Source organism: Salmo salar, chromosome 09, assembly GCF_965601325.2.
Source record: "Salmo salar chromosome 09, fSalSal1, whole genome shotgun sequence".
Taxonomy (NCBI): domain Eukaryota; kingdom Metazoa; phylum Chordata; class Actinopteri; order Salmoniformes; family Salmonidae; genus Salmo; species Salmo salar.
Window position 1 is genome coordinate 160,916,064 of NC_138299.1, and position 19,879 is coordinate 160,935,942.

At 46.5% G+C, this 19,879-nt stretch overlaps 1 protein-coding gene across 1 annotated transcript in view; it reads left to right on the top strand.

Annotated features, from left to right (window-relative positions):
• Window positions 1-19,879, top strand: part of bckdha (branched chain keto acid dehydrogenase E1 subunit alpha) — a 38,412-nt gene that overhangs the window by 7,334 nt on the left and 11,199 nt on the right. The window contains exons 3-7 of the mRNA XM_014215532.3: window positions 1,512-1,598; window positions 1,833-1,941; window positions 8,293-8,454; window positions 13,905-14,111; window positions 18,057-18,198. Coding sequence (XP_014071007.1) covers window positions 1,512-1,598; window positions 1,833-1,941; window positions 8,293-8,454; window positions 13,905-14,111; window positions 18,057-18,198 — 707 coding nt within the window. The remainder of the gene's footprint in view (window positions 1-1,511; window positions 1,599-1,832; window positions 1,942-8,292; window positions 8,455-13,904; window positions 14,112-18,056; window positions 18,199-19,879) is intronic.

A 19,879-nucleotide genomic window follows, 5' to 3' on the forward strand; every position in this document is an offset into this window, starting at 1 on the left:
TCTACCACAGTATTATACAGCACCTTGTCCAATAGAGTTAGAATCTCTATCTCTACTACAGTATTATACAGCACCTTGTCCAATAGAGTTAGAATCTCTACCACAGTATTATACAGCACCTTGTCCAATAGAGTTAGAATCTCTATCTCTACCACAGTATTATACAGCACCTTGTCCAATAGAGTTAGAATCTCTACCACAGTATTATACAGCACCTTGTCCCAATAGAGTTAGAATCTCTATCTCTACCACAGTATTATACAGCACCTTGTCCAATAGAGTTAGAATCTCTATCTCTACCACAGTATTATACAGCACCTTGTCCAATAGAGTTAGAATCTCTATCTCTACCACAGTATTATACAGCACCTTGTCCAATAGAGTTATAATCTCTATCTCTACCACAGTATTATACAGCACCTTGTCCAATAGCGTTAGAATAGAGTTAGAATCTCTATCTCTACACAGTATTATACAGCACCTTGTCCAATAGAGTTAGAATCTCTACCACAGTATTATACAGCACCTTGTCCAATAGAGTTAGAATCTCTATCTCTACCACAGTATTATACAGCACCTTGTCCAATAGAGTTAGAATCTCTATCTCTACCACAGTATTATACAGCACCTTGTCCAATAGCGTTAGAATCTCTACTACAGTATTATACAGCACCTTGTCCAATAGAGTTAGAATCTCTACTACAGTATTATACAGCACCTTGTCCAATAGAGTTAGAATCTCTATCTCTACCACAGTATTATACAGCACCTTGTCCAATAGAGTTAGAATCTCTACCACAGTATTATACAGCACCTTGTCCAATAGAGTTATAATCTCTATCTCTACTACAGTATTATACAGCACCTTGTCCAATAGAGTTAGAATCTCTACTACAGTATTATACAGCACCTTGTCCAATAGAGTTAGAATCTCTCTCTACCACAGTATTATACAGCACCTTGTCCAATAGAGTTAGAATCTCTATCTCTACTACAGTATTATACAGCACCTTGTCCAATAGAGTTAGAATCTCTACCACAGTATTATACAGCACCTTGTCCAATAGAGTTAGAATCTCTACCACAGTATTATACAGCACCTTGTCCAATAGAGTTAGAATCTCTATCTCTACCACAGTATTATACAGCACCTTGTCCAATAGAGTTAGAATCTCTACCACAGTATTATACAGCACCTTGTCCAATAGAGTTAGAATCTCTACTACAGTATTATACAGCACCTTGTCCAATAGAGTTAGAATCTCTATCTCTACCACAGTATTATACAGCACCTTGTCCAATAGAGTTAGAATCTCTACCACAGTATTATACAGCACCTTGTCCAATAGAGTTAGAATCTCTACTACAGTATTATACAGCACCTTGTCCAATAGAGTTAGAATCTCTACCACAGTATTATACAGCACCTTGTCCAATAGCGTTAGGATCTCTATCTCTGTGACTGCCCTCCCTGTCTGATTGGCTGATTGTGTTTGCCCTTCCTTCCTCAGCTCTCCAAGGAACAAGTGTTGAACTTCTACCAGAAGATGACCCTTCTGAACACAATGGACCGCATCCTCTATGAGTCTCAGAGACAGGTGAGAGAGAGAGAGAGAGCTACCACCTGGGTCCGTCGTGAGGTCTGCCTACCAAATGGCACCCTATTCCCTACAGGGCAGTACTTGGACCAGGGCCCTATGGCACCCTATTCCCTACAGGGCAGTACTTGGACCAGGGCCCATAGGCAATAGGGTGGTACGACTCTAGACAGGACTCTAATGACGTGTGTGTGTGTGTGTGTGTGTGTGTGTGTGTGTGTGTGTGTGTTTTAGGGTCGTATATCCTTCTACATGACTAACTATGGAGAAGAGGGAACCCATATCGGCAGCGCTGCGGCTCTCGACCCAAGGGACTTGGTCTTCGGCCAGTACAGAGAAGCAGGTGAAGGAGGAGGAAGACCTGTTGACATCTCACCTCTGTTTTAAGGATCTTCTGAGTCGACATTCATGTAATAAACGAGGAATTCCCCTCGACCAATCCCCACAAAAACGAGGGAAAACAAACATTCTTTCCATTCACCCCTAGTGTAGAAGAGCCAACTTTGTCAGAAATAACAAAACGTAACAAAAACAAAAAGCTGCTGTATGTAAGTAGGTCAACAACAAACAAAAAATCGCGATTTTATGGTTCACAATGCCTCCACGGTGGGGAAAAAGAGCTTGCCAGAAGAGCCCTGTGGCTTCAGGCTTCAGGCTACGCCGCGTGGGGAAATCGTGGGGTTACATGTAACTAGAGCAAGGTGTGTCACAGGTAAGACATTTCACTTGTTTAGTAATAGTCCGTTTTATAACTCTGTTCCCTACTTGTAGCTCTATAGTCCAGTTTATAACTCTGTTCCCTACTTGTAGCTCTATAGTCCAGTGTATAACTCTGTTCCCTACTTGTAGCTCTATAGTCCAGTTTATAACTCTGTTCCCTACTTGTAGCTCTATAGTCCAGTTTATAACTGTTCCCTACTTGTAGCTCTGTAGTCAGTGTATAACTCTGTTCCCTACTTGTAGCTCTATAGTCCAGTTTATAACTCTGTTCCCTACTTGTAGCTCTATAGTCCAGTTTATAACTCTGTTCCCTACTTGTAGCTCTATAGTCCAGTTTATAACTCTGTTCCCTACTTGTAGCTCTGTAGTCAGTGTATAACTCTGTTCCCTACTTGTAGCTCTGTAGTCAGTGTATAACTCTGTTCCCTACTTGTAGCTCTGTAGTCAGTGTATAACTCTGTTCCCTACTTGTAGCTCTGTAGTCCGTTTTATAACTCTGTTCCCTACTTGTAGCTCTATAGTCAGTGTATAACTCTGTTCCCTACTTGTAGCTCTGTAGTCAGTGTATAACTCTGTTCTCTACTTGTAGCTCTATAGTCAGTTTATAACTCTGTTCCCTACTTGTAGCTCTATAGTCAGTTTATAACTCTGTTCCCTACTTGTAGCTCTATAGTCAGTTTATAACTCTGTTCCCTACTTGTAGCTCTATAGTCCGTTTTATAACTCTGTTCTCTACTTGTAGCTCTATAGTCCAGTTTATAACTCTGTTCCCTACTTGTAGCTCTATAGTCCAGTTTATAACTGTTCCCTACTTGTAGCTCTGTAGTCAGTGTATAACTCTGTTCCCTACTTGTAGCTCTATAGTCCAGTTTATAACTCTGTTCCCTACTTGTAGCTCTATAGTCCAGTTTATAACTCTGTTCCCTACTTGTAGCTCTATAGTCCAGTTTATAACTCTGTTCCCTACTTGTAGCTCTGTAGTCAGTGTATAACTCTGTTCCCTACTTGTAGCTCTGTAGTCAGTGTATAACTCTGTTCCCTACTTGTAGCTCTGTAGTCAGTGTATAACTCTGTTCCCTACTTGTAGCTCTGTAGTCCGTTTTATAACTCTGTTCCCTACTTGTAGCTCTATAGTCAGTGTATAACTCTGTTCCCTACTTGTAGCTCTGTAGTCAGTGTATAACTCTGTTCTCTACTTGTAGCTCTATAGTCAGTTTATAACTCTGTTCCCTACTTGTAGCTCTATAGTCAGTTTATAACTCTGTTCCCTACTTGTAGCTCTATAGTCAGTTTATAACTCTGTTCCCTACTTGTAGCTCTATAGTCAGTTTATAACTCTGTTCCCTACTTGTAGCTCTATAGTCCAGTTTATAACTCTGTTCCCTACTTGTAGCTCTATAGTCCAGTTTATAACTCTGTTCCCTACTTGTAGCTCTGTAGTCAGTTTATAACTCTGTTCACTACTTGTAGCTCTATAGTCCATTTATAACTCTGTTCCCTACTTGTAGCTCTATAGTCCATTTATAACTCTGTTCCCTACTTGTAGCTCTATAGTCAGTTTATAACTCTGTTCCCTACTTGTAGCTCTATAGTCCAGTTTATAACTCTGTTCCCTACTTGTAGCTCTATAGTCCGTTTTATTACTCTGTTCCCTACTTGTAGCTCTATAGTCCAGTTTATAACTCTGTTCCCTACTTGTAGCTCTATAGTCCGTTTTATAATCCCTACTTGTAGCTCTATAGTCAGTTTATAACTCTGTTCCCTACTTGTAGCTCTATAGTCCATTTTATAACTCTGTTCCCTACTTGTAGCTCTATAGTCTGTTTATAACTCTGTTCCCTACTTGTAGCTCTATAGTCCATTTATAACTCTGTTCCCTACTTGTAGCTCTGTAGTCAGTTTATAACTCTGTTCCCTACTTGTAGCTCTGTAGTCAGTTTATAACTCTGTTCCCTACTTGTAGCTCTATAGTCCATTTTAAAACTCTGTTCCCTACTTGTAGCTCTATAGTCCATTTTATAACTCTGTTCCCTACTTGTAGCTCTATAGTCCAGTGTATAACTCTGTTCCCTACTTGTAGCTCTATAGTCCATTTTAAAACTCTGTTCCCTACTTGTAGCTCTATAGTCCAGTGTATAACTCTGTTCCCTACTTGTAGCTCTATAGTCAGTGTATAACTCTGTTCCCTACTTGTAGCTCTATAGTCCAGTTTATAACTCTGTTCCCTACTTGTAGCTCTATAGTCCAGTTTATAACTCTGTTCCCTACTTGTAGCTCTGTAGTCAGTGTATAACTCTGTTCCCTACTTGTAGCTCTGTAGTCAGTGTATAACTCTGTTCCCTACTTGTAGCTCTGTAGTCAGTGTATAACTCTGTTCCCTACTTGTAGCTCTGTAGTCAGTGTATAACTCTGTTCCCTACTTGTAGCTCTGTAGTCAGTGTATAACTCTGTTCCCTACTTGTAGCTCTATAGTCAGTTTATAACTCTGTTCACTACTTGTAGCTCTGTAGTCAGTTTATAACTCTGTTCTCTACTTGTAGCTCTGTAGTCAGTTTATAACTCTGTTCCCTACTTGTAGCTCTGTAGTCAGTTTATAACTCTGTTCCCTACTTGTAGCTCTGTAGTCAGTTTATAACTCTGTTCCCTACTTGTAGCTCTGTAGTCAGTTTATAACTCTGTTCACTACTTGTAGCTGTATCGTCTATAGTTTGTTTGTGTTGTTGGTCTTGGCTAGCTTAATGTTGCTGTCGTTAGCTAGCTAGCACTCACTCACGTGACTGCCAGCATCGTCATGAGAAGAGGCACGAGGGAAGCCCTACAATATGCCATGTTTTTTAAGTAGTGAGAACGCCCTGGCAGTGTTGAAAAGTCACCTTTAGACATGTACTTCTCTTAAATGTAGTTTTGTAATTGACTTTTAAAGGTCAAGTGTTTGCTGTGAGCCAATGTGGTAACCTGGGTAACCACGTGTTGTTTTCCCCGCGGGCGGGCGTGCGGGCGGCCGGACCGGTCTATCTAATACCGACTGGGACTATTCAGCGGGGTTTAGTGAGAGAACAAACCGTTTCACATCTCATCACCGTTCCGCCTCACTGGTTGGACTGTAATTTGATAGTTTTGCTTCAAAGCGAAGTGAAACACTGATGAAACTAAATAATGCATTAACTCAGCCAATAACAAACCATTCATTAGAGGTAATCCCTCCCCGTTTAAATCCTTTTTTTATTCTGATGTCCCGTCTGTCTAGTGAATACGACCACATCATCAAAGTATTCATTAACAGATGGTGCTAATTCTGATTCTTAATAAAACATTGACTCTCATTCAATGTTTAACAACCCATTGTGTCCTATAGAGGTTAACAGTCCCTCTGTGTGTCTGTAGGTAGGAGTGCTGATGTCCTATAGAGGTTAACAGTCCCTCTGTGTGTCTGTAGGTAGGAGTGCTGATGTCCTATAGAGGTTAACAGTCCTCTGTGTGTCTGTAGGTAGGAGTGCTGATGTCCTATAGAGGTTAACAGCCCCTCTGTGTGTCTGTAGGTAGGAGTGCTGATGTCCTATAGAGGTTAACAGCCCTCTGTGTGTCTGTAGGTAGGAGTGCTGATGTCCTATAGAGGTTAACAGCCCCTCTGTGTGTCTGTAGGTAGGAGTGCTGATGTCCTATAGAGGTTAACAGCCCCTCTGTGTGTCTGTAGGTAGGAGTGCTGATGTCCTATAGAGGTTAACAGTCCTCTGTGTGTCTGTAGGTAGGAGTGCTGATGTCCTATAGAGGTTAACAGCCCCTCTGTGTGTCTGTAGGTAGGAGTGCTGATGTCCTATAGAGGTTAACAGTCCCTCTGTGTGTCTGTCTTTAGGAGTGCTGATGTCCTATAGAGGTTAACAGTCCTCTGTGTGTCTGTAGGTAGGAGTGCTGATGTCCTATAGAGGTTAACAGCCCCTCTGTGTGTCTGTAGGTAGGAGTGCTGATGTCCTATAGAGGTTAACAGTCCCTCTGTGTGTCTGTAGGTAGGAGTGCTGATGTCCTATAGAGGTTAACAGCCCCTCTGTGTGTTTTGTCGGTAGGAGTGCTGATGTCCTATAGAGGTTAACAGTCCCTCTGTGTGTCTGTAGGTAGGAGTGCTGATGTCCTATAGAGGTTAACAGCCCCTCTGTGTGTCTGTAGGTAGGAGTGCTGATGTCCTATAGAGGTTAACAGCCCCTCTGTGTGTCTGTAGGTAGGAGTGCTGATGTCCTATAGAGGTTAACAGTCCCTCTGTGTGTCTGTAGGTAGGAGTGCTGATGTCCTATAGAGGTTAACAGCCCCTGTGTGTGTCTGTAGGTAGGAGTGCTGATGTCCTATAGAGGTTAACAGTCCTCTATGTGTCTGTAGGTAGGAGTGCTGATGTCCTATAGAGGTTAACAGTCCTCTGTGTGTCTGTAGGTAGGAGTGCTGATGTCCTATAGAGGTTAACAGTCCCTCTGTGTGTCTGTAGGTAGGAGTGCTGATGTCCTATAGAGGTTAACAGTCCTCTATGTGTCTGTAGGTAGGAGTGCTGATGTCCTATAGAGGTTAACAGTCCCTCTGTTTGTCTGTAGGTAGGAGTGCTGATGTCCTATAGAGGTTAACAGCCCCTCTGTGTGTCTGTAGGTAGGAGTGCTGATGTCCTATAGAGGTTAACAGCCCCTGTGTGTGTCTGTAGGTAGGAGTGCTGATGTCCTATAGAGGTTAACAGTCCCTCTGTGTGTCTGTAGGTAGTAGTGCTGATGTCCTATAGAGGTTAACAGTCCTCTATGTGTCTGTAGGTAGGAGTGCTGATGTCCTATAGAGGTTAACAGTCCTCTGTGTGTCTGTAGGTAGGAGTGCTGATGTCCTATAGAGGTTAACAGCCCCTCTGTGTGTCTGTAGGTAGGAGTGCTGATGTCCTATAGAGGTTAACAGCCCCTGTGTGTGTCTGTAGGTAGGAGTGCTGATGTCCTATAGAGGTTAACAGTCCCTCTGTGTGTCTGTAGGTAGGAGTGCTGATGTCCTATAGAGGTTAACAGTCCTCTATGTGTCTGTAGGTAGGAGTGCTGATGTCCTATAGAGGTTAACAGTCCTCTGTGTGTCTGTAGGTAGGAGTGCTGATGTCCTATAGAGGTTAACAGTCCTCTATGTGTCTGTAGGTAGGAGTGCTGATGTCCTATAGAGGTTAACAGTCCCTCTGTGTGTCTGTAGGTAGGAGTGCTGATGTCCTATAGAGGTTAACAGCCCCTCTGTGTGTCTGTCGGTAGGAGTGCTGATGTCCTATAGAGGTTAACAGTCCTCTGTGTGTCTGTAGGTAGGAGTGCTGATGTCCTATAGAGGTTAACAGCCCTCTGTGTGTCTGTAGGTAGGAGTGCTGATGTCCTATAGAGGTTAACAGCCCCTGTGTGTGTCTGTAGGTAGGAGTGCTGATGTCCTATAGAGGTTAACAGTCCCTCTGTGTGTCTGTAGGTAGGAGTGCTGATGTCCTATAGAGGTTAACAGTCCTCTGTGTGTCTGTAGGTAGGAGTGCTGATGTCCTATAGAGGTTAACAGTCCCTCTGTGTGTCTGTAGGTAGGAGTGCTGATGTCCTATAGAGGTTAACAGCCCCTCTGTGTGTCTGTCGGTAGGAGTGCTGATGTCCTATAGAGGTTAACAGTCCTCTGTGTGTCTGTAGGTAGGAGTGCTGATGTCCTATAGAGGTTAACAGTCCTCTGTGTGTCTGTAGGTAGGAGTGCTGATGTCCTATAGAGGTTAACAGTCCTCTGTGTGTCTGTAGGTAGGAGTGCTGATGTCCTATAGAGGTTAACAGTCCCTCTGTGTGTTTTGTCGGTAGGAGTGCTGATGTCCTATAGAGGTTAACAGTCCCTCTGTGTGTTTTGTCGGTAGGAGTGCTGATGTCCTATAGAGGTTAACAGTCCCTCTGTGTGTCTGTAGGTAGGAGTGCTGATGTCCTATAGAGGTTAACAGTCCCTCTGTGTGTTTTGTCGGTAGGAGTGCTGATGTACCGTGGCTTCCCCCTGGACCTGTTCATGGCACAGTGCTATGCCAACGTTGATGACCTGGGAAAAGGTCGCCAGATGCCCGTTCACTACGGCAGCAAAGACCTCAACTTCGTCACCATCTCCTCTCCTCTGGCCACTCAGATCCCACAAGGTCAGCCCCTTTTCTCAGATCATGGTTGGGATTAACTCGCATATCGATTCCAGTCGATTCAGAATGTAAACCAAATTCTAAATTCAAATGTTCCTGATTTTTTTTTAATTTATTTTTTAAACGGTTTAGAGAATTTAAATTCCAATCTCGGTCTTTGTGAGTTGAAACCCTTCTCCTGAGCATGTGACCTAGCTAGGAAACACTCCGGGCCCCATTTAGCTACTGGCTATAACTGGGCCCAGAGTTTGTTCCTAAAGTGGCTTGCGAAAGTATTCACCCTCCTTGCCAGTTTTCCTATTTTGTTGCCTTACAACCTGGAATAAAATGTTTTTTTGGTGGTTTGTATCATTTGATTTACACAACATGCCTACCACTTTGAAGATGCAAAAAATAAGACCAAAAAAAACAGAGAACTTGAGCGTCCATAACTATTCACCCCCCCCCCCCAAAGTCAATACTTTATAGAGCCACCTTTTGCAGCATTTACAGCTGCAAGTCTCTTGGGGTATGTCTCTATAAACTTGGCACATCTAGCCACTGGGATTTTTGCCCATTCTTCAAGACAATACTGCTCCAGCTCCTTCAAGTTGGATGTGTTCCGCTGGTGTACAGCAGTCTTTAAGTCATACCACAGATTCTCAATTGGATTGAGGTCTGGGCTTTGACTAGGCCATTCCAAGACATTTAAATGTTTCCCCTTAAACCACTCGAGGGTTGCTTTAGCAGTATGCTTAGGGTCATTGTCCTGCTGGAAGGTGAACCTCCGTCCCAGTCTCAAATCTCTGAAAGACTGAAACAGGTTTCCCTCAAGAATTTCCCTGTATTTAGTACCATTCATCATTCCTTCAATTCTGATCAGTCTCCCAGTCCCTGCTGATGAAAAACAAACCCACAGCATGATGCTGCCACCACCATGCTTCACTGTGGGGATGGTGTTCTCAGGGTGATGAGAGGTGTTGGGTTTGCGCCAGACATAACGTTTTCCTTGATGGCCAAAAAGCTCAATTTTAGTCTCATCTGACCAGAGTACCTTCTTCCATATGTTTGGAGAGTCTCCCACATGCCTTTTGACGAACACTAAACATGTATGCTAATTTAAATACATATCCACGCACCACTTTTCCGTTTTGAATTTTTTGAAACAAGTTATATTTTTTTCATTTCACTTCACCAATTTGGACTATTTTGTGTATGTCCATTACATGAAATCCAAATAAAAATCCATTTTAAATTACAGGTTGTGATGCAACAAAATAGGGGGAAAAAACGCCAAGGGAAATGAATACTTTTGCAAGGCACTGTATTTAGCTACTGGCTATAACTGGGCCCAGAGTTTGTTCCTGGTCTACTTCCTGATTTTTCAGTCCATTTAACTTTACTGGCCCTTATTCAGAAACTGGTCTCGAATCTTAAGCTCTAGAGTTAAGACATTTTATAGATTACACTGGTATTAATGATACATCTGGGACCTGGTAGTGCTTACTTCAGTATATACTAACCCCGCCATCGATAAGAAACAATACTGTCTGTCTGTCTGTCTGTCTGTCTGTCTGTCTGTCTGTCTGTCTGTCTGTCTGTCTGTCTGTCTGTCTGTCTGTCTGTCTGTCTGTGTACTAACCCCTGTCTGTCTGTCTGTCTGTGTACTAACCCCTGTCTGTCTGTCTGTCTGTCTGTCTGTCTGTCTGTCTGTCTGCTCCCCTGTCTGTCTGTCTGTCTGTGTACTAACTCCTCCTCTGTGTACTAACTCCTCCTCTGTGTACTAACTCCTCCTCTGTGTACTAACCCCTCCTCTGTGTACTAACCCCTCCTCCTCTGTGTACTAACCCCTCCTCCTCTGTGTACTAACCCCTCCTCCTCTGTGTACTAACCCCTCCTCCTCTGTGTACTAACCCCTCCTCCTCTGTGTACTAACTCCTCCTCCTCTGTGTACTAACTCCCCCTCCTCTGTGTACTAACTCCCCCTCCTCTGTGTACTAACTCCCCCTCCTCTGTGTACTAACTCCCCCTCCTCTGTGTACTAACTCCCCCTCCTCTGTGTACTAACTCCCCCTCCTCTGTGTACTAACTCCTCCTCTGTGTACTAACCCCTCCTCTCTGTGTACTAACCCCTCCTCCTCTGTGTACTAACCCCTCCTCCTCTGTGTACTAACCCCTCCTCCTCTGTGTACTAACCCCTCCTCCTCTGTGTACTAACCCCTCCTCCTCTGTGTACTAACTCCCCCTCCTCTGTGTACTAACTCCCCCTCCTCTGTGTACTAACTCCCCCTCCTCTGTGTACTAACTCCCCCTCCTCTGTGTACTAACTCCCCCTCCTCTGTGTACTAACTCCCCCTCCTCTGTGTACTAACTCCCCCTCCTCTGTGTACTAACTCCCCCTCCTCTGTGTACTAACTCCCCCTCCTCTGTGTACTAACTCCCCCTCCTCTGTGTACTAACTCCCCCTCCTCTGTGTACTAACTCCCCCTCCTCTGTGTACTAACCCCTCCTCTGTGTACTAACCCCCTCCTCTGTGTACTAACCCCCTCCTCTGTGTACTAACCCCTCCTCCTCTGCGTACTAACCCCTCCTCCTCTGCGTACTAAACCCCCTCCTCTGCGTACTAACCCCTCCTCTGCGTACTACCCCCCCCTCCTCTGCGTACTACCCCCCCTCCTCTGCGTACTACCCCCCCTCCTCTGCGTACTAACCCCCTCTGTGTACTAACTCCCTCCTCTGTGTACTAACTCCCTCCTCTGTGTACTAACTCCCTCCTCTGTGTACTAACTCCCTCCTCTGTGTACTAACTCCCTCCTCTGTGTACTACACTCCCTCCTCTGTGTACTAACTCCCTCCTCTGTGTACTAACTCCCCCTCCTCTGTGTACTAACTCCCCTCCTCTGTGTACTAACTCCCCCTCCTCTGTGTACTAACTCCCCCTCCTCTGTGTACTAACTCCCTCCTCTGTGTACTAACCCCTCCTCCTCTGTGTACTAACCCCTCCTCCTCTGTGTACTAACTCCCCCTCCTCTGTGTACTAACTCCCCCTCCTCTGTGTACTAACTCCCCCTCCTCTGTGTACTAACTCCCCCTCCTCTGTGTACTAACTCCCCCTCCTCTGTGTACTAACTCCCCCTCCTCTGTGTACTAACTCCCCCTCCTCTGTGTACTAACTCCCCCTCCTCTGTGTACTAACTCCCCCTCCTCTGTGTACTAACTCCCCCTCCTCTGTGTACTAACTCCCCCTCCTCTGTGTACTAACTCCCCCTCCTCTGTGTACTAACTCCCCCTCCTCTGTGTACTAACTCCCCCTCCTCTGTGTACTAACTCCCCCTCCTCTGTGTACTAACCCCCTCCTCTGCGTACTAACCCCTCCTCCTCTGCGTACTAACCCCTCCTCCTCTGCGTACTAAACCCCTCCTCTGCGTACTAACCCCTCCTCTGCGTACTACCCCCCCCTCCTCTGCGTACTACCCCCCCTCCTCTGCGTACTAACCCCCTCTGTGTACTAACTCCCTCCTCTGTGTACTAACTCCCCCTCCTCTGTGTACTAACTCCCCCTCCTCTGTGTACTAACTCCCTCCTCTGTGTACTAACTCCCTCCTCTGTGTACTAACCCCTCCTCCTCTGTGTACTAACCCCTCCTCCTCTGTGTACTAACCCCTCCTCCTCTGTGTACTAACCCCTCCTCCTCTGTGTACTAACTCCCCCTCCTCTGTGTACTAACTCCCCCTCCTCTGTGTACTAACTCCCCCTCCTCTGTGTACTAACTCCCCCTCCTCTGCGTACTAACTCCCCCTCCTCTGCGTACTAACTCCCCCTCCTCTGCGTACTAACTCCCCCTCCTCTGCGTACTAACTCCCCCTCCTCTGCGTACTAACTCCCCCTCCTCTGCGTACTAACTCCCCCTCCTCTGCGTACTAACCCCTCCTCTGCGTACTACCCCCCCCTCCTCTGCGTACTACCCCCCCTCCTCTGCGTACTAACCCCCTCTGTGTACTAACTCCCTCCTCTGTGTACTAACTCCCTCCTCTGTGTACTAACTCCCTCCTCTGTGTACTAACTCCCTCCTCTGTGTACTAACTCCCTCCTCTGTGTACTAACTCCCTCCTCTGTGTACTAACTCCCTCCTCTGTGTACTAACTCCCTCCTCTGTGTACTACACTCCCTCCTCTGTGTACTAACTCCCTCCTCTGTGTACTAACTCCCCCCCCTCTGTGTACTAACTCCCCCCCTCTGTGTACTAACTCCCCCCCCTCTGTGTACTAACTCCCCCCCCTCTGTGTACTAACTCCCCCCCTCTGTGTACTAACTCCCCCTCCTCTGTGTACTAACTCCCTCCTCTGTGTACTAACTCCCCCTCCTCTGTGTACTAACTCCCCCTCCTCTGTGTACTAACTCCCCCTCCTCTGTGTACTAACTCCCCCTCCTCTGTGTACTAACTCCCCCTCCTCTGTGTACTAACTCCCCCTCCTCTGTGTACTAACTCCCCCTCCTCTGTGTACTAACTCCCCCTCCTCTGTGTACTAACCCCCTCCTCTGTGTACTAACCCCCTCCTCTGTGTACTAACCCCCTCCTCTGTGTACTAACCCCCTCCTCTGCGTACTAACCCCCTCCTCTGCGTACTAACCCCTCCTCCTCTGCGTACTAACCCCTCCTCTGCGTACTACCCCCCCCTCCTCTGCGTACTACCCCCCCCTCCTCTGCGTACTACCCCCCCCTCCTCTGCGTACTACCCCCCCTCCTCTGCGTACTAACTCCCTCCTCTGCGTACTAACTCCCTCCTCTGTGTACTAACTCCCTCCTCTGTGTACTAACTCCCTCCTCTGTGTACTAACTCCCTCCTCTGTGTACTAACTCCCTCCTCTGTGTACTAACTCCCTCCTCTGTGTACTAACTCCCTCCTCTGTGTACTACACTCCCTCCTCTGTGTACTAACTCCCCCCCCTCTGTGTACTAACTCCCCCCCCTCTGTGTACTAACTCCCCCCCCTCTGTGTACTAACTCCCCCTCCTCTGTGTACTAACCCCTCCTCTGTGTACTACCCCTCCTCTGTGTACTAACTACCCCTCCTCTGTGTACTAACTACCCCTCCTCTGTGTACTAAACCCCCTCCTCTGTGTACTAAACCCCCTCCTCTGTGTACTAACCCCCTCCTCTGTGTACTAACCCCTCCTCCTCTGCGTACTAACCCCCTCCTCTGCGTACTAACCCCTCCTCTGCGTACTAACCCCCCCTCCTCTGCGTACTACCCCCCCTCCTCTGTGTACTACACCCCCTCTGTGTACTAACTCCCCCTCCTCTGTGTACTAACTCCCTCCTCTGTGTACTAACTCCCTCCTCTGTGTACTAACTCCCTCCTCTGTGTACTAACTCCCTCCTCTGTGTACTAACTCCCTCCTCTGTGTACTAACTCCCTCCTCTGTGTACTAACTCCCTCCTCTGTGTACTAACTCCCTCCTCTGTGTACTAGCTGCAGGGGCAGCGTACGCAGCCAAGAGAGAGAACACCAACCGTGCTGTGATCTGTTACTTCGGAGAGGGCGCGGCCAGCGAGGGCGACGCTCACGCCGGATTCAACTTCTCTGCGACCCTGGAGTGCCCGCTCATCTTCTTCTGCCGTAACAACGGCTACGCCATCTCCACGCCGACCAACGAGCAGTACCGGGGAGACGGGATCGGTAAGACGGGCAGCACGTTGTTCTGTTTGTGTTCCAGGCAGCATGTTGTTCTGTTTGTGTTCCAGGCAGCACGTTGTTCTGTTTGTGTTCCAGGCAGCACGTTGTTCTGTTTGTGTTCCAGGCAGCATGTTGTTCTGTTTGTGTTCCAGGCAGCACGTTGTTCTGTTTGTGTTCCAGGCAGCATGTTGTTCTGTTTGTGATCCAGGCAGCACGTTGTTCTGTTTGTGTTCCAGGCAGCACGTTGTTCTGTTTGTGTTCCAGGCAGCATGTTGTTCTGTTTGTGTTCCAGGCAGCACGTTGTTCTGTTTGTGTTCCAGGCAGCACGTTGTTCTGTTTGTGTTCCAGGCAGCACGTTGTTCTGTTTGTGTTCCAGGCAGCACGTTGTTCTGTTTGTGTTCCAGGCAGCACGTTGTTCTGTTTGTGTTCCAGGCAGCATGTTGTTCTGTTTGTGTTCCAGGCAGCACGTTGTTCTGTTTGTGTTCCAGGCAGCACGTTGTTCTGTTTGTGTTCCAGGCAGCATGTTGTTCTGTTTGTGTTCCAGGCAGCACGTTGTTCTGTTTGTGTTCCAGGCAGCATGTTGTTCTGTTTGTGTTCCAGGCAGCACGTTGTTCTGTTTGTGTTCCAGGCAGCATGTTGTTCTGTTTGTGTTCCAGGCAGCACGTTGTTCTGTTTGTGTGCCAGGCAGCACGTTGTTCTGTTTGTGTTCCAGGCAGCATGTTGTTCTGTTTGTGTTCCAGGCAGCACGTTGTTCTGTTTGTGTGCCAGGCAGCACGTTGTTCTGTTTGTGTTCCAGGCAGCACGTTGTTCTGTTTGTGTTCCAGGCAGCACGTTGTTCTGTTTGTGTTCCAGGCAGCACGTTGTTCTGTTTGTGTTCCAGGCAGCACGTTGTTCTGTTTGTGTTCCAGGCAGCATGTTGTTCTGTTTGTGTTCCAGGCAGCACGTTGTTCTGTTTGTGTTCCAGGCAGCACGTTGTTCTGTTTGTGTTCCAGGCAGCATGTTGTTCTGTTTGTGTTCCAGGCAGCACGTTGTTCTGTTTGTGTTCCAGGCAGCATGTTGTTCTGTTTGTGTTCCAGGCAGCACGTTGTTCTGTTTGTGTTCCAGGCAGCACGTTGTTCTGTTTGTGATCCAGGCAGCACGTTGTTCTGTTTGTGTTCCAGGCAGCACGTTGTTCTGTTTGTGTTCCAGGCAGCACGTTGTTCTGTTTGTGTTCCAGGCAGCATGTTGTTTAACTTGAACAACAGCTAGTCTTCCTGAGGTCTAGTACAAAACAGACACAGAGACGACAAGATATTCGATGTCTGAAGAAGGTTTTACTGTAATATGTGGTTGTCTTATTGTAAGTGGTTCTGGATCAGAGAGTCTGCTAAATGACTCACTACTGTAGTGGATCAGAGAGTCTGCTAAATGACTCCCTACTGTAGTGGATCAGAGAGTCTGCTAAATGACTCCCTACTGTAGTGGATCAGAGAGTCTGCTAAATGACTCCCCACTGTAGTGGATCAGAGAGTCTGCTAAATGACTCACTACTGTAGTGGATCAGAGAGTCTGCTAAATGGCTCCCTACTGTAGTGGATCAGAGAGTCTGCTAAATGGCTCCCCACTGTAGTGGATCAGAGAGTCTGCTAAATGACTCCCTACTGTAGTGGATCAGAGAGTCTGCTAAATGACTCCCTACTGTAGTGGTTCTGGATCAGAGAGTCTGCTAAATGACTCCCTACTATAGTGGATCAGAGAGTCTGCTAAATGGCTCCCTACTGTAGTGGATCAGAGAGTCTGCTAAATGACTCCCCACTGTAGTGGATCAGAGAGTCTGCTAAATGACTCACTACTGTAGTGGATCAGAGAGTCTGCTAAATGACTCCCTACTGTAGTGGATCAGAGAGTCTGCTAAATGACTCCCTACTGTAGTGGATCAGAGAGTCTGCTAAATGGCTCCCTACTGTAGTGGATCAGAGAGTCTGCTAAATGACTCCCTACTGTAGTGGATCAGAGAGTCTGCTAAATGACTCCCCACTGTAGTGGATCAGAGAGTCTGCTAAATGACTCCCCACTGTAGTGGATCAGAGAGTCTGCTAAATGACTCCCCACTGTAGTGGATCAGAGAGTCTGCTAAATGACTCCCTACTGTAGTGGATCAGAGAGTCTGCTAAATGACTCCCTACTGTAGTGGATCAGAGAGTCTGCTAAATGGCTCCCCACTGTAGTGGATCAGAGAGTCTGCTAAATGACTCCCTACTGTAGTGGATCAGAGAGTCTGCTAAATGACTCCCTACTGTAGTGGCTCTGGATCAGAGAGTCTGCTAAATGACTCACTACTGTAGTGGATCAGAGAGTCTGCTAAATGACTCCCCACTGTAGTGGATCAGAGAGTCTGCTAAATGACTCTCTACTGTAGTGGATCAGAGAGTCTGCTAAATGACTCACTACTGTAGTGGATCAGAGAGTCTGCAAAATGACTCCCCACTGTAGTGGATCAGAGAGTCTGCTAAATGACTCACTACTGTAGTGGATCAGAGAGTCTGCTAAATGACTCCCTACTGTAGTGGATCAGAGAGTCTGCTAAATGGCTCCCCACTGTAGTGGATCAGAGAGTCTGCTAAATGACTCCCTACTGTAGTGGATCAGAGAGTCTGCTAAATGACTCCCCACTGTAGTGGATCAGAGAGTCTGCTAAATGACTCCCCACTGTAGTGGTTCTGGATCAGAGAGTCTGCTAAATGACTCCCTACTGTAGTGGATCAGAGAGTCTGCTAAATGACTCCCTACTGTAGTGGATCAGAGAGTCTGCTAAATGGCTCCCCACTGTAGTGGATCAGAGAGTCTGCTAAATGACTCCCTACTGTAGTGGATCAGAGAGTCTGCTAAATGACTCCCTACTGTAGTGGATCAGAGAGTCTGCTAAATGACTCCCTACTGTAGTGGATCAGAGAGTCTGCTAAATGACTCCCTACTGTAGTGGATCAGAGAGTCTGCTAAATGACTCCCTACTGTAGTGGATCAGAGAGTCTGCTAAATGACTCCCTACTGTAGTGGCTCTGGATCAGAGAGTCTGCTAAATGACTCCCCACTGTAGTGGTTCTGGATCAGAGAGTCTGCTAAATGACTCCCTACTGTAGTGGATCAGAGAGTCTGCTAAATGACTCCCCACTGTAGTGGATCAGAGAGTCTGCTAAATGACTCCCTACTGTAGTGGATCAGAGAGTCTGCTAAATGACTCCCTACTGTAGTGGATCAGAGAGTCTGCTAAATGACTCCCTACTGTAGTGGATCAGAGAGTCTGCTAAATGACTCCCTACTGTAGTGGATCAGAGAGTCTGCTAAATGACTCCCTACTGTAGTGGATCAGAGAGTCTGCTAAATGACTCCCCACTGTAGTGGATCAGAGAGTCTGCTAAATGACTCCCTACTGTAGTGGATCAGAGAGTCTGCTAAATGACTCCCTACTGTAGTGGATCAGAGAGTCTGCTAAATGACTCCCTACTGTAGTGGATCAGAGAGTCTGCTAAATGACTCCCTACTGTAGTGGATCAGAGAGTCTGCTAAATGACTCCCCACTGTAGTGGATCAGAGAGTCTGCTAAATGACTCCCTACTGTAGTGGATCAGAGAGTCTGCTAAATGACTCCCTACTGTAGTGGATCAGAGAGTCTGCTAAATGACTCCCCACTGTAGTGGATCAGAGAGTCTGCTAAATGACTCACTACTGTAGTGGATCAGAGAGTCTGCTAAATGACTCCCTACTGTAGTGGATCAGAGAGTCTGCTAAATGACTCCCTACTGTAGTGGATCAGAGAGTCTGCTAAATGACTCCCTACTGTAGTGGATCAGAGAGTCTGCTAAATGGAGAAAGGTTTACTGTTTGTTGATGATTTTCTTTCCAGTTATGAGTATCTGTGTGTCATGTTGTGTACAGTGAACCAATACTGTGTTGTTCTGGTCCTCCCAGCCGCCCGCGGTCCAGGCTACGGTATGATGTCCATCAGAGTGGACGGTAACGATGTGTTCGCTGTGTACAACGCTACCAAGGAAGCTCGCCGTAGGGCCGTGGCCGAGAACCAGCCCTTCCTCATCGAGGCCATGACCTACAGGTACACTACCTGTCTGTACCTGTACACTACCTGTCTGTACCTGTCTGTACCTGTACACTACCTGTCTGTACCTGTACACTACCTGTCTGTACCTGTACACTACCTGTACACTACCTGTCTGTACCTGTACACTACCTGTCTGTACCTGTACACTACCTGTCTGTACCTGTACACTACCTGTCTGTACCTGTACACTACCTATCACTACCTGTACACTACCCATCAGCACCTGTACACTACCTATCACTACCTATCACTACCTATCACTACCTATCACTACCTATCACTACCTGTACACTACCTGTACACTACCTATCACTACCTGTACACTACCCATCAGCACCTGTACACTACCTATCACTACCTGTACACTACCTATCGCTACCTGTACACTACCTATCGCTACCTGTACACTACCTATCGCTACCTGTACACTACCTATCGCTACCTGTACACTACCTATCGCTACCTGTACACTACCTATCACTACCTGTACACTACCTATCGCTACCTGTAGACTACCTATGGCTACCTGTACACTACCTGTACACTACCTGTACAATACCTATCACTACCTGTACACTACCTGTACACTACCTGTACACTACCTATCACTACCTGTACACTACCTATCGCTACCTGTACACTACCTATCGCTACCTGTACACTACCTATCGCTACCTGTACACTACCTATCGCTACCTGTACACTACCTATCGCTACCTGTAGACTACCTATGACTACCTGTATACTACCTGTACACTACCTGTACAATACCTATCACTACCTATCACTACCTGTACACTACCTGTAGACTACCTATCACTACCTGTATACTACCTATCACTACCTGTATACTACCTATCACTACCTGTAGACTACCTATCACTACCTGTACACTACCTGTACACTACCTATCACTACCTGTAGACTACCTATCACTGCCTGTCTGTACCTGTACACTACCTGTACACTACCTGTACACTACCTATCACTACCTGTACACTACCTATTACTACCTGTACACTACCTATCACTACCTGTACACTACCTATCACTACCTGTACACTACCTATCACTACCTGTACACTACCTATCACTACCTGTACACTACCTATCGCTACCTGTACACTACCTATCGCTACCTGCACACTACCTGTCGCTACCTGTACACTACCTGTAGACTACCTGTACACTACCTATCACTACCTGTACACTACCTATCACTACCTGTACACTACCTATCACTACCTGTACACTACCTATCACTACCTGTACACTACCTGTACACTACCTATCACTACCTGTACACTACCTATCACTACCTGTACACTACCTATCACTACCTGTACACTACCTGTAGACTACCTATCACTACCTATCTGTACCTGTACACTACCTATCACTACCTGTACACTACCTATCACTACCTGTACACTACCTATCGCTACCTGTACACTACCTATCGCTACCTGTACACTACCTATCGCTACCTGTACACTACCTATCGCTACCTGTACACTACCTATCGCTACCTGTACACTACCTATCGCTACCTGTACACTACCTATCGCTACCTGTACACTACCTGTCGCTACCTGTACACTACCTGTAGACTACCTGTAGACTACCTATCACTACCTGTACACTACCTATCGCTACCTATCGCTACCTGTAGACT